The sequence below is a fragment of the Phyllostomus discolor genome, chromosome 2 (genome assembly GCF_004126475.2).
Source record: "Phyllostomus discolor isolate MPI-MPIP mPhyDis1 chromosome 2, mPhyDis1.pri.v3, whole genome shotgun sequence".
Lineage (NCBI taxonomy): Eukaryota > Metazoa > Chordata > Mammalia > Chiroptera > Phyllostomidae > Phyllostomus > Phyllostomus discolor.
The window spans coordinates 80,310,636-80,324,533 of NC_040904.2; the positions used below are offsets into that span (position 1 = coordinate 80,310,636).

A 13,898-nucleotide genomic window follows, 5' to 3' on the forward strand; every position below is an offset into this window, starting at 1 on the left:
ATGCTAAGAGCTTGGCCTATATCAATCCTGGTTTGTAAAAGGGAAGAAAAGTCTGTCTTTATGTCCATGCTCTTCAGGAGGTGACCCTACCACCCCCCTACTCTGGAGATGCTTTGGCTTCTGGTGATTCACAGAAGCCCCGAGTTCCAGGAGATACAACCAGGAAATCCTTGCAAAGAAATATTTTCAAGTACATCTGTTCCCATAGCTTTAGTCTAACAGTTTTCAAATGTCAGTAGAGGCAGGATTCGCCTCAGGAACTTGTTATAAATTCCTACCTGGACCCCCTCAAACAATTCATTCAGTAGGTAGGAGGGAGCAAGAAATCTGCATTTAAAACAAACTTTCCGGACCACTGCTCTGGTTTGCGACTCTGACATAGGTAGTGCAAACCCCACAAAGAGGAACAGTGCCTAAGTCTAAGGCTCTGAGGGCTGGGATAAAAAGAAATAAAGCAGAATCTTTCTACTTCTTCCCACCAGATGTAGCCAAAATATCAAGAAAACTCAGGCTCCTCATTACCAGAATTAGCCCAGATCCACCCTTCCTCTTTCCTGTATTACCAACTTGCTCAGTTATTTCTATTAATTTGGATTTTTTTTAAAAACAACTATATTAACTTAACCCTGTTCTTGTACAAAACATAATTCAAGCTGTTTAGAAAATAAAAATCAATAGTCTTTTCATTCCTTGTGCTTCTAGAATATACATTCATTCACTGTCATATGATTTCAGAACAGACTCAGGAAGGACATTAGTATAATAAGGGAATGTTGTTTCCAACTCCTGAAGAATATATTACAATTTTATTTTAATTTCCTACCTACACAGCTATGAATTCCAGGTGAAACCTAAAAACCCACTTGGAGAAGGGCCAGCCAGCAACACAGTGGCATTCAGTACTGAATCAGGTAATCAATCACATCAACAGTAGTTCCCCACGAGGACGTAAAGGGCCACACTACTTTGCACTAAGGAACTTGTCTGAAACCCCGCCAAACACTGTCTACATGTGGTCCTTGAATTCAAGACACTATCTATGGGGAAAAGCCAACTGATGAAGGTACCCACAAGGAAGGACCACTTTGGTTTTTCCTCATTTATTTTGATGTCAGAAAAAAACAGGTGTATCTGTTTAAAAGAAGTATTTAATCAATCTATACTAAAAAAATCTAGTGAATGAATGCTCCTCTGTATGCCAGCATCAAAATTTAAGACATGCTGAACCATACTACATGTGGAAAGGGAATTCATTTGATAGGTTTTTTTTTTCATGATAAGTGGCTGTGAACTCTCATTTGACCTTCTAAGCTCCAGTCCCCTAACAAGACACATCTGTGCTCACAGCATCATTTGTATAATTTTTACAACTGCAGTTCACAGCATGTTGGTGATTTTATTGTCAGTAGCTTTTTGTATGAAACTAAAAGAGGAAGTTTTTAAAATGGAAGCAAAAGCCAGAACAGCTGTCAAGATGTCCAACTACTCAAATCACAAGGAAAAGATACAGCTGAGTATCTGGCAGATTGTCCAATTGAGAACAATTTCCAAAACAAAACACACTTTCAAATTCCCTTTCTGAAAAGGTGTACCACTTTGCTAGTAAAATTTCTTAACAACCCACCCTCTTCACTGTGACACTGGAACATTGAGACCTACTTATCTAATAACATCTGACTCTGTTTGCTATTTCTTCTCAGCGGATCCAAGAGTGAGTGAGCCGGTTTCTGGTAAGTACCTGTGTCAACGTGAACACAACTACATGCTACACAGTTTGTAGCATGTAGCACAGTTTTCTAAACTGATTCAACTACACAGACATGGCAAAATTTTAGTCATAATTTCACTTTAGTCCATTTAATATTACTAGACTATCAATCAGGTGTGAATGCTTATCCAAAACATTGTTTCATTGACAGCCTATGATGTTTTGGGAACGATCTGGATATTTTGAAACTTGCTTTCATTCATGCATCAAATTTTAGTAACTGTCAAAATATGATACCCTCATTTCTACTTTTAATAATAAGCCACATTAAAGTTAGCTGTTTAAATTGTATATACTGCAAAACAAAACCTAAATTTCCTCAGGATGCTGTCTACACATAGCACTGCAAAGACTATTCAATACTAAAAGTACTCCTCTAAGATTTATATCACTATTAAGAGGAACATAATTGGGGGGATTATGCATTTTTAAACTCCTATATTTTGGGCTCCAATATTTAGCATTGGTATCAGAAGATGGCAGTGAACCCTGCAAACTGTTTTTTTTTTTTGTTTTTGTTGTTGTTTAAGCTTTTAGGACAACTCTTCAATACTCAAAGACAGATACTAAACTCAAGCCATATATTTTTCTTACGCAGGAGGAAGAGATGCCATCTGGACAGAAAGGCCCTTTAATTCAGACTCTTACTCAGAATGTAAGGGCAAACAGTATGTCAAAAGGACGTGGTATAAAAAGTTTGTAGGGGTGCAGTTGTGCAACTCTCTCAGATACAAGATTTATCTGAGCGACTCCCTCACAGGTAAGCAAGATTACCAGCTGTTTTGAGTACTGTCCTTCAGGGACTGAAAGCTTTGCAGCATTCCGTAACTTGGCCTTTTCTTTGGACAGAAACTAAGGTATGATGTAAATACAGATTTTCATTTGGGGCAAGATGTTATTGAAATACTTAGCCTAGAAAACAAGGATTTGAGACATGTTATTAGAAGGGAAATAATGAAAATGCAATTTGAACAGGGCCATCATGGCAAACGTGACTGTGGAGACACTAGCCACATTTAAGCCCAATTTCGTTACAGCCAACCGAGGATAAAACCCCTACTGATAATAAAATGGCTGTATCGAACAGTAATCATGGAAGGACTATGACATGGAAGGAATTAAAATTTTAAGTCTGCTGGAGACAAGGTCAAGATTACAACCCCTGGCTTGAAGAGTTATAACCCCTTGCTCCAGACTCAGTGGGTTATTATTTTCTCTTCTATACTCATACGATAATAATATTAAATAAGTCTGGTCCCAACATAAAAAGGTAGACATCTGCTCAACCATTCAACAAACGGTATCTGCTTTATTCAGACACTGCTCGAGATGCTGGGGGCAAAGCAGCGAGCTAGACACAAACAAGCCTTCTTATAGCTTTCAATCTAGGTGGAAGAGACAGACAACAAATATATAAATAAGAATTTCACGTAGTGCTTTGTAAAAAAGGGGGGGTGGGAGAAAACAGCTGAATGGAAGCTCCTTTAGTTAGAATGGCTAGGAAAAGGTGCAACTTGTGCTAAGAAAACTATGAGAAAGCACCAACCAAGCAAGATCTAGAGATAAAGCTAGAGGCAGAGGGAAGAGAAATGCAAAGGCCTGTGCATTAGGCATGCAAAAGAACATGCCTAACCAGTTCTACTGGTGTGGCTGAGGCTTAGTAAGAGGAAAACACGGAAAACACGGACAGGCAGTTGTGAAATCATGTGGAGCTTTGAAGCCAGGTAAGACTTTGGGCCTTACTGAGTTCAACAGGAGATTGCTGGAAAGATCTGTGGAGGCAGGTAACATTATCTGAGTAACATTTTTTAAAAAGATTTTATTTATTTTTAGAAGGAGGGGAACAGAGTGAGAAGGAGAGGGAGGGAAACGTCAATCGTTGCCTCTCGCACATCCCAACCAGGGATCCAGCCTGCAACCCAGGCATGTGCCCTGACTGAGAATCCCACTGATGACCTTTCGGTTTTCAGGATGATGCCCAACACACTAAGCCACACCAGTCAGGGCCAGAGCAGCATCTTTAGAAGATGCAGGAAATGGGAGGAGGGTAAAAGAATAGAGGCAAAACTGAAAACAGGGATATCAGCCGGGAGACTATTTCACAGTGAAGCCAAGAGGCTTGAAGTAGGGTGAAAGTGGGGGATGAGTCCCAAAACAGGAAAGATTATCTGAAATTATCTGATTATTTCAAAATTGCCCTATGTCAAAGAAAGTAACATTTTTTGACCCTTTTAAATTTTGGTTCTTTAGGAAAATTTTATAACATAGGTGATCAGAGAGGTCATGGAGAAGACCACTGCCAGTTTGTGGACTCATTTTTAGACGGCCGTACAGGACAGCAACTATCTTCTGACCAGTTACCCAGGAAAGAAGGTATGTTTTCTAAGCTTCCTCCTAAGCAAAAGAGTTTTACAAATTAACCCAAAAAGAATTCAAGCTCAGAAAAGCAATCACTTTAAAAATAATTCTATGGTACCACTGTTATAATTATCTGACTAGAAAGAAAGACTTTCATCAGCCCTTGGTATGAAGACTTTAATGAAAGTTTTTAAATCTTTCCTCCCAGACCTTAAGGCTCTGGTCCTTAGGGTAAATGAAAGTTACACACAGACATATATGAATGTGTTCTAGTTCAATTTTAAAAACTGTTTTCTTAAATCACTCATACGGCATTTTTTTATTCCCTTAAAAAATTTTATAGATTACCACAAATGGAAAAATGGTATTATTTGCCTTAATTATATAAATTCAATTAAAATAGAACAATTCTGTTAAGAAATGAATAACCACTGTAATGCTGAAGACACATTAGCACTAAGCAGCTTAATGAAGATTAAAAAGATGAAAATTAATTTAATTCTTGTCCAGGCAGGGCAGGAGAGGGTAACTTAAATGTTCATATTACTTGGGAGTCACCAAGAGGTTCATTAAATATTTTAAATTATTTGATTAGCCTTTTCAGAAACACATTCTGTTCACTGGCACTTAAAAATACCCACCACAGTAAAAGATGCCTTAGTTAGACTGATGAACCCATAAACAGGAAGTTGAAACTGCTGTCTCATAGGAACTGGATATAAAACATACTCTAAATCGTGTGTATGTCTGTAATATTTTACAATCACAGAGAAATTTTTAATTATTTAGTATAGGCTCCTTGAAGACTTCACCTAAGTTTAATTCTTAGAAATTTAGCAAGTTTAGAATTATCCTTTTGTTTCTTAACACTGTAGTAAATACAGCAGCTTTACTCAGGTCAGTTCTTCCCAGACCACCAGGAGTCAGCAGTATCAGTGCAGAAAGTACACTTACACACGAGATGGGAGAATACTGAATGGGGCCAATGACACTCAAAACACAAGAAAACACAAAGCCCTGACCTCTGCCCCTTTCCAGCTTTGTTTCCCAAACACCACCAACCGTCCCATCTTAACTTGCTGAGGAGTTTCAGGTGCCCCTGATGTCTAGCCTCCCATTACTACCATCAGTGAAGACACCAGGGCCTCTGCTGCTACACGTTTCCTAAAATACTTCGCTTCACCTACTGTAACCTTCAGCCATTTGGTCCATGAGGAATGAGGACCAAAATATAACAGCAGTTGTAATAATTAATTTTCCTTCTTAGGCTATTTCAGAGCAGTTCGCCAGGAACCTGTCCAATTTGGAGAAATCGGCGGTCACACCCAAATCAATTACGTCCAGTGGTATGAATGTGGGACCACAATTCCTGGGAAATGGTAGATGCTGCGATCATGGTCACAAGTGCCTTCTGTGTCATCATGGCAAACTACGATCGCAAACACTACAGTATTTGTCACATTCATTTAAAGCTGTTCTGTTTACTATGTATAAAAGTTTAAAATCTAATTGATAGCAATATTAGATGTTTATTAGGAAGATTGCTGAGAATATTTATCAAGTTTTACAAAGTCATTTTTAGAAAGCAAGATATTAACATTTTTTGGGGAAGCTGGCTCCCTATTCATGATATTTTAAGAGATCATTTGTATATTATTTATCACACTGTTGTAATGTTTTGAAATACTTTTATAACAAAATTAACATCAAAAACTAATATACATTTTTTAAAGATATTTACTTTTACTAATGTGTATTCTTCCTATTGGTGAACTAATTCCATAAATCTCTACTTGGTTTAACTTATTAGATCAAATTATCTTCAGTATATATCTAAGGGAAAAAAGGACCCAATATTCACACGTTTTTTTAAACTTCAATTTTTTAGCAACATTTGAATAACCTTTCTGAAGCATTTAAATAAACATCGATGTGAATATACAATTCCTTAAATATTTGCAAATTATTAAAAAGGATGTAGTTGAATTAGTAAATTTCATTTCAGCTAAAAATAGGAAGGAATCAATTTTTCCTAATCTACTCATAATTATTACAGTGTCTGACTATACTCTGTCAAACTAAGCCTTCAAGCAACTGTCTTCATATTGTTTTTAATATAATTCTAAACAAGCTGTAAGCTGAAACTGAATGTGTCAAAAAGAACACATAATGAGACTGCTACCATTTTATGGGCTATTTACTACATTTTGGACACATAAGACTTCTAGGAATGACTGTATCAAAGGATGTTTTCATATTCCAATTCCACCTGTACAGAAAATCATTCACCTTTATTCAGAAAGGTATTTCTTCATCTGGGGAGGGAGGTGGGGATGCTGCATTGCTGCCATCGTTCTGAGAGGACCCTGCACTTACTCCTTTCAAAATGCTTCAATTTTACCAATGCTACATTTTGTTAAGTTTCAAACAAGTAGAAACCTGCAATAAAGAAATGTAGTTGTTTTTTAAGGCTGAGTTCTTTATTTCTGAATGGTTCACCCCTATAAGGAAAAAATCAGTTATTCAGGATCTACCAAAACCAACTTGTATCTTCCAAAACTGTACCGGTTGTGTGTGTATACTGGTTGTGTGTATACACACACACACACACACATACACATATATATACACTGTATATATATAATATTTATCTTCCTGTGACATCTATTTTAAAGTTCATTGTTTTAAGCCGATGACTGTTAAATACATTTCTTTCAAATCAGGACAAAAATCAAACAGTACTGTGTTTCTCTGAACCATGTGCACTTCATTTTGACATCAATAGGATTTGTTTCTTTTTTTCTCACGTACATATGTTAGTGACTAAGTTAAATTACAAGACCACTAAATGGATTCAATCATCTTTATTAAGCTATCAGTTTCATTTTATACATAATATCTAGTTGTCTTCTCAAAGAGATCTACTTTTAGTATATCATGTTAATAGTAAAAAGCCAACTTCAACCTAGCATTTTAATAACCTCTGGACAAGGCAAGCTAGAAAATCAATCACTTAACACACACATTGAGTAGTGTTCCAAAATTACTAGGAAGCTGCTACACTTTTAAGCAGGGAAGGAAAAAACTTTCATTTTGGTCTTTTTTTGTGTTCTAGCAAATTATACTTTCAATTAACAGCAACAATGATATCATAAAAAATGCTCTGCTTTTTAAATTTCTGAACTTCAATACAAATTAAAATAAAATAGTATTGGAGTCTTTTGGGAGGCAAATAGCTAGCAGCTACATTCATCAGTGTAGCTGAGCCTCTTTATCGATAACCAGGTCCAGGTTGGGTATAGCTCTGACTAAAGGGAGGACGATTACGTGCATAAGGGTTAGGCCCACTTGGAGGAGGGGTCATGGTACTCCCAGGAGGTTGAGTAAAACCTGGTCTTGGCTGATAGGACCCAGGTTGGCTTGGAGCCATTCCAGGTTGTGAAGCAGAAGCCACAGTATAATTAGTAGGCTGAGAAGTTTGGGTAGCATAAGTATGTGGAGGGTAACTGCTCGCCTGGTACTGCTGTGGCGGTTGAGCAGGCAGTTGTTGAGGCTGACCAGAGAAGGAAGAAGCTGGTGCCTGGGAAGTCGGTTGCTGGCCATATCCCTGGAACTGCTGAGGTTGTTGCGATCCAGTCTGCTGAGTATAGCCTGCTGAAAAGGCAAAATAAATAATGTATATATCTTATTTTTCTGTTAGTAAAAATTTTCCAGAGAATTAGTCTTTACTGTTATGGACCAAAAATGATGAGAAATTTAACAAACTTAATCCTAAGCATTTACATAACAAGTGAAATAGTAAATTCTATCATATATTTCCAGACCAAGTGATATCAAAAAGTAAAATTTTTTAAACCTGCTCATCTTCAATGGAAACCACTATATATACATTTGTTCATTACAACTGCCTCTAGACTATATAATCCCTGAGAGCAAATTCCTGTTCCAGCACAATTTCTATAGAGGAGATACTCAAATGATAAAGGCCAGAAGTAATGCAAAAACTAGTCATTAACCTGGTTTTGAAGGAAGACCTATTTAACGACAATACCAAATAAAAACACACTGTAGAGAATGAATATTTTAAAGTGAAAAATGGTGCTACAAACACATCTAATTGTGCTATTGAGATGCTTTAGTCACTCCATAAAAACTAAGCCATTTAAGAATAAACATTAAGCATCCATCTTTGCAACCCTTAAAATCTTTCACTTTTTTTTTTTTGATTTGGTATCTGTTTTGCCTTTACAACTCAATGTTATGAGTTAGCAGTAACAACATAACACACAAAAATCATACCATATTGCCCCACAAAATCAATATCTATATTCATTATTTATTAAGGATGTAATTTTTTAAAAGAAAAAGTCTGCTTCACTAAAAACTTTTGTATCTCTACCATGAAACACACCTGCAGCTACTTGCAATGAAACCTCTCCATTGACTGGGATCCTGTCAGCATTAAACACCAGATACATAAGAAAATTATTAAAATATGTACAACCCTGCATTGAAAAAAAAAAGGATTGAACGAATTTGAGTATATTCTGAACTCACCTTGAACCTGGGTTCAAAATTTACTATGAAAGAAATCTTTTTGACACAGTCCATGAATAAAACTGGAAAAGGTCAGAGGGAAACTGGCAAGCCAACACTGTCACAATGGTCCAAGGTTACCACCACCACTTAAGGGTCTCCAAGCAGAGAACTGAGTTGACTATTCCCATATCTCCCAATCAAATTCAAGTTAATAGGACTAGCGGGATCAGAAATACAAAGACAATTTCAAGAAAAACTAAATTTTACTCAGAGTTGAGAGCCTGACTAAAGTCATTCAGAGCAAGCTTAATTTTCAGTAACTAAATCAAATGTCTAATGCATTTTACTTATGATAGTATCTAAATACTGAACTAAAGTCAATTCATGATCAAATCTTGAATGTCATGCAATTTTTCCTATCTTCTACATAAAATGTTTAATTTTTTTTAATATCAGATTTTGGAGAAAGAGAAAGACTCAGCTTTTATAGTGGAAATGTCTATTCAACTTAAGACAGTGAGAAGAAAAAAAAATGACTGCCTTTTATCCTGGCAACTGAAATCTAAACTGGCTTTTTAACTGAGTCTGAAAACAACCAGATCCTTAATTATTTCTTGAGAGGAACTAACTTCTAAGGGCCTAAGATGACATTTCATTAGCAATCTAATTTGAGTCTCTCACCACAGCGTGATGTTTCTACATTTTATGTCTAATCTCCCTCAAACCAATACCCCTTCTTTAAAAAATGAGTAACTTGGGTGAAGAACACCAGAAATTGCAAGAAATGGAAATTCTGTGGGTTTTTTGAATAAATAAATACTACAGGACAAGGGGTCACATGGTCCACAATGGCTACAACATTTACTCTCTAGCCTTTTTTGGTAGGAAACTCTGCCAACCCCTGGTCTAACTTTGAGAATGCAGAATGATATAGGGAAGTAATTAACTGGAAAGTCAAGTGCCCTGGGCGATCTAGCAACCCAACTGAAAGGCTGCAGGTCCTTCAATACATCACAACCTCTTTCAACCCCAGTGGCTTCATTTATAAAATGAGTGGATGGGAAAAAATCAGTGGTCCCCAACTTTGGCTGAGCTCTAGAATGATCTGCAATGCTTTCAAAATATCAAAGCCTGAGTCCCACCCAGATTAAAGGAAACAAAATCTCTGGGAGTAGGGCCCAGGCACCTGTAACTTTCAAAAAAAGCTGTCCGGTGCTTCTGAGGCACAGTGAAGGCTGAAATCCCTTGGATTGTATGATTACGAGGTCCCTTCAGCTCTGAGATCTATTATTTCTACAAATTACACAATTTGCAACACTCTGATTTTAAGGACTATATCCTAAAAATAACCTTCCCTCTAATATCATAATCCAAGTTTAAATTCATTCCACCTTTTTATATACTTAAAAATTAGTAGCTACAGGTTCAATCACTCTATAGCAAATACAATCCAAATAAAAATTGCTGTGTGGGTTAAAAGATGTGAAACTGCAATTAATGACATAATTTTATGGTCTAGTCAGAGACAGACAACCTTTTTTTCTGTAAAGGGATGGATGGTAAATATTCTAGATTTTGTGGGCCACACAGTCTCTGTTGAAACTACTCAACTCCACTGTACATTTATATTCCATTGTACATTGTACATTTGTAGGCCATCGTAGTGCCAAAAGCACCAACAGAGGTACAAAAATGAATGGGTACAGATGTGTTCCAATAAAACTTTATTCACAATAATAGGCAATAAGCCAGATTTGACCTGCAGGTTACAGCTGGCTGACTCCTGCTCTACTTTATACTAGAAAATTCCATAAAACAGAATTTAGGCAAGATTCAGATAAACTAATTATAGTTGAAATTTGATACATAAATCTTTCACTGTAAAACAAGAGCTGAACACAAACTCTAGCAAATGTAAAAATTACCTGAAGTACTATAATCACTATGTTTAACGCTAAAATAGATTTATCATATTTAAGTATGGATAATCTTCAATGATCAGATGATAAAATATCCAAGATGCCTATATTAAACTATATTTAATGTTCTTAATTGCCTGAATTAGGTTTTACATAATTCTTTTCTTTTTACGGGGCGGGGGGGCTGTTTTTGGTATTCCTACATACTTTTGAGAGATTTAAAAACCTATGTAGATTAATTTGGTTCTTATTTGCAGAGGTGGGTAACAAGTAGGTTTAATAGTTATGAGTACAAAAACACAGAGTTCATAAAGCTACTATAATAATGATAACCTGTATGTCTTTTCCCATACAAACAACTATAAACCTACTTTTGCCCATGCTTTTGCCTGTATTAAGATTACCTTTCCACGTATGAGGCAACTATTAATACTTTTAAAAGCACTAAGAGGGTCCTGGGATTGAGTTACATATAACAGAGGAAAAAAATCTTGGATTTTTGCAATTCTAAGTCCCCTAAGAGGCAAGCTGATCACATCAGTAGGAGACAGCTTTGTGTTAAACATTTTTTATAGTACAAGTTATTACAGAATCAAATTGCAAATTTTACTTGCCCACTGGAAAACTGAAATGTTGATTTACTATAAAATATTTTTAAGAATAAATAAAACTGATGTTATTTCCCAAATCAATAAATACTTACTACCTGCTATGACAATGTATTACGAATCAGAGAATTAAGAGGACAGGACCGAAGGTTAAAATGAGTATAGCAATAGCTCCAAACCACGCGCTAGCTCCCTGCGGACACCTGGCTCACCTGCATACTGAACACCGTACTGCTGTGGCGGCTGAGGTGGTGCCTGCGGCTGCTGAGCACCATACCCGGCCTGTTGAGGGTACTGTTGGTACACCGAACCTAAAAAGGATAAGAGGCAGGCTTAATGAAATACTTTTACAGCACAATTAATTCTCTGCCATCCAAACTCATGATACATACTGCATAACAGAGACACAAGAATGTTTATTTCCCTTTTTAATGTCAATGAAGTAGAGAAGAATGAAGAATTTAACAAGTGTTTTCAAACCCAATTGCCAAAAGACATGTACTGCTAATGTTCAGTAAAACTCAAATGAATCAAAAATCAATTAATAAAAATAATAGCTCCCAAGACTTTCTCCCAAAACACTGTGTTTGTCATCTAAACATTTGAACCTTTTTTTTTTTTTGTCACCATATGAATGGACTCTAGTAGCAACAAATTACATAATATCTTTCATTCCAGACATCAAACACACTTTTGACATTTGGCAAAAACTTGCTTTTCCATCATCTGAAGATCCTAGCAACCATGTGGAATCTGATAAAACCTAAATGGTTCCTCATTGAACTTTTTTAATAATCAATGGACCTGTTTAACAATGGAGGTGTGTGTTTAGAAAAGAGAATACTGTTTAGGGTCACTAGACCACAGTTCCTATAGAGAAAACCTTCATATACTATTATTACCTGTGATTTCCAAACAACTAAGGATTTCTCGCTTCATGTCTTTACCATCTTTAATACTTTACAGTTGTTCTAATGGTGGGTTTAACTAGATCTAATGCTTAGAGTAGCAATAAAACTTGCATTTTAATATCTAGCTAGTATTTAAATTTTTTAAATTATACATTGACTAATTCTTTCAAAAATATTCAAACTACCTGCCATTAATCAAAAGACTATGGATAAATAGCATACTTTCAACAAAAGAGACAACTGCTGAAAAAAAGTCAATGCATTATCTAGTGCCCCTCAAACCGAAGCGCAGTACTACACTCTGCTAACATTCACAGGCTGGTTTCAAGATGTGAGCCCACTCTGCTGAACTGGCTGCTCAACCCCACACACCACAGCACTAGATGGGACATGCTTGTATTTATGGCCAGTTTATTTCCTAGGAAGCAGTTGCATGCTTTTTATGACAAATAGAATTTGCTCAGCCATTTAAAAGCTATTAATCCTCTTCCCAAATATAACAAAAAACTGGAAAAACTTTCTTAAATGCTTTCTTAATGGTTTAAGACTTGGAGATAGCACAAAAGGTACTACACAAGTTAACCACCTTAGAAGACACCACATTAATCCTGGATTGAATTTCTTAACTAAATTTTAGAACAGAAGTGAGAAGAATCTGGAACAGAAATACAATCAAGGGGGAAGAACATGTATAGGCTGATAATGGGTTCTAATTCTTAGAAATTAGAACAATTAACTCCACAATCCAAAAATAAGCAGAGTAACAGGCAATACATGAACAGAAAACTAACCTCATCAGTAATTCCTATTTCAAATATAGAAAGATTAAGCAGCTTACCCAAGGTCAATACATCACAGCTAAATAAACTATCATTGGAACCCAGGTATAGAGCTTTAGTTTAAAAAGTTTTGTACACATTGTGGCATTTAATATAAATATTAACTTACATATCATCAAAAAAGCTGAAATCAAGGCTCTATGTTGTAGACTGTTACCATCAATAATTCTAAGGAATTCCCACTCAAAACAGCATAATTGTTTTCCTCAATAAAAACTGAAAGGTTGAGCGCGGGCTGTGAACCAAAGTGTCGCAGGTTCGATTCCCAGTCAGGGTACATGCCTGGGTTGCAGGCCATGACCCCCCAGCAACCGCACATTGATGTTTCTCTCGCTCTCTGTCTCCCTCCCTTCCCTCTCTAAAAATAAATAAATAAAATCTTTTTAAAAAAGGAAGAATTTTAAAAAAAAACTGAAAGGGTCCTGACTGATGTGGCTCAACTGGTTGAGCATCATCCTACAAACTGAAAGGTCACGGGTTAGATTCCCAGTCGGGGTGCATGCCTGGGTTGCAGGTTCTGTCCCTGTCCGGGTGTGTATGAGAGGCAACCAATGGATGGCTCTCTCTCATATCAATGTTCCTCTCCCTCTCTTTCTCCCTCCCTTCCCCTTTCTATAAAAATAAAATATTTTTCAAAAAAAAATTTTAACTGAAAGGGTGCAACTATTCTTAAAACAAACACACACTATTTTCTTCCTAATCTACTGTAGAACCATTATGAAATGCCAACCCTGGGGTTAAAAGTTTCAGGTTTATTCCTGTATCTGCAAATATTCCTTTTAATTATTTTAAACACACTTCATTCAAATCCAAAATGGGATTCTCATGACAGTATTCTGAAATGTAACTAAGAAGTCTGTGTTTAGTTGTAAAAAGGAGGAATGATTTCACATACTTCTAAGGAGAGAGCTATAGGATATATTAAGTAAAAAAGCAAGGTGAAGACATAGTTTACA

General features: G+C 36.3%; 2 protein-coding genes across 9 annotated transcripts in view; one reads left to right on the forward strand and one right to left on the reverse strand.

The window, feature by feature from the left end:
• Positions 1–6,592, forward strand: part of LOC114490991 (ABI family member 3 binding protein) — a 247,096-nt gene extending 240,504 nt beyond the window's left edge. For both annotated transcript variants that reach the window (XM_036017995.1, XM_036017996.1), the window contains 5 exons: positions 832–911; positions 1,701–1,730; positions 2,367–2,528; positions 4,019–4,141; positions 5,394–6,592. In XM_036017995.1, coding sequence (XP_035873888.1) covers positions 832–911; positions 1,701–1,730; positions 2,367–2,528; positions 4,019–4,141; positions 5,394–5,509 — 511 coding nt within the window. In that variant the 3' untranslated portion in view covers positions 5,510–6,592. The remainder of the gene's footprint in view (positions 1–831; positions 912–1,700; positions 1,731–2,366; positions 2,529–4,018; positions 4,142–5,393) is intronic.
• A 383-nt stretch (positions 6,593–6,975) lies between these two features.
• The window catches only part of TFG (trafficking from ER to golgi regulator), a 37,014-nt gene continuing 30,091 nt past the window's right edge, over positions 6,976–13,898 (reverse strand). For 5 of the 7 annotated variants that reach the window (XM_028504378.2, XM_028504381.2, XM_036017997.1 and 2 more), the window contains 2 exons: positions 11,405–11,503; positions 6,976–7,780 (listed from right to left, as the gene is read on the reverse strand). In XM_028504378.2, coding sequence (XP_028360179.1) covers positions 7,398–7,780; positions 11,405–11,503 — 482 coding nt within the window. In that variant the 3' untranslated portion in view covers positions 6,976–7,397. The remainder of the gene's footprint in view (positions 7,781–11,404; positions 11,504–13,898) is intronic. The other 2 variants (XM_028504380.2, XM_028504382.2) reach the window with 1 other exon arrangement.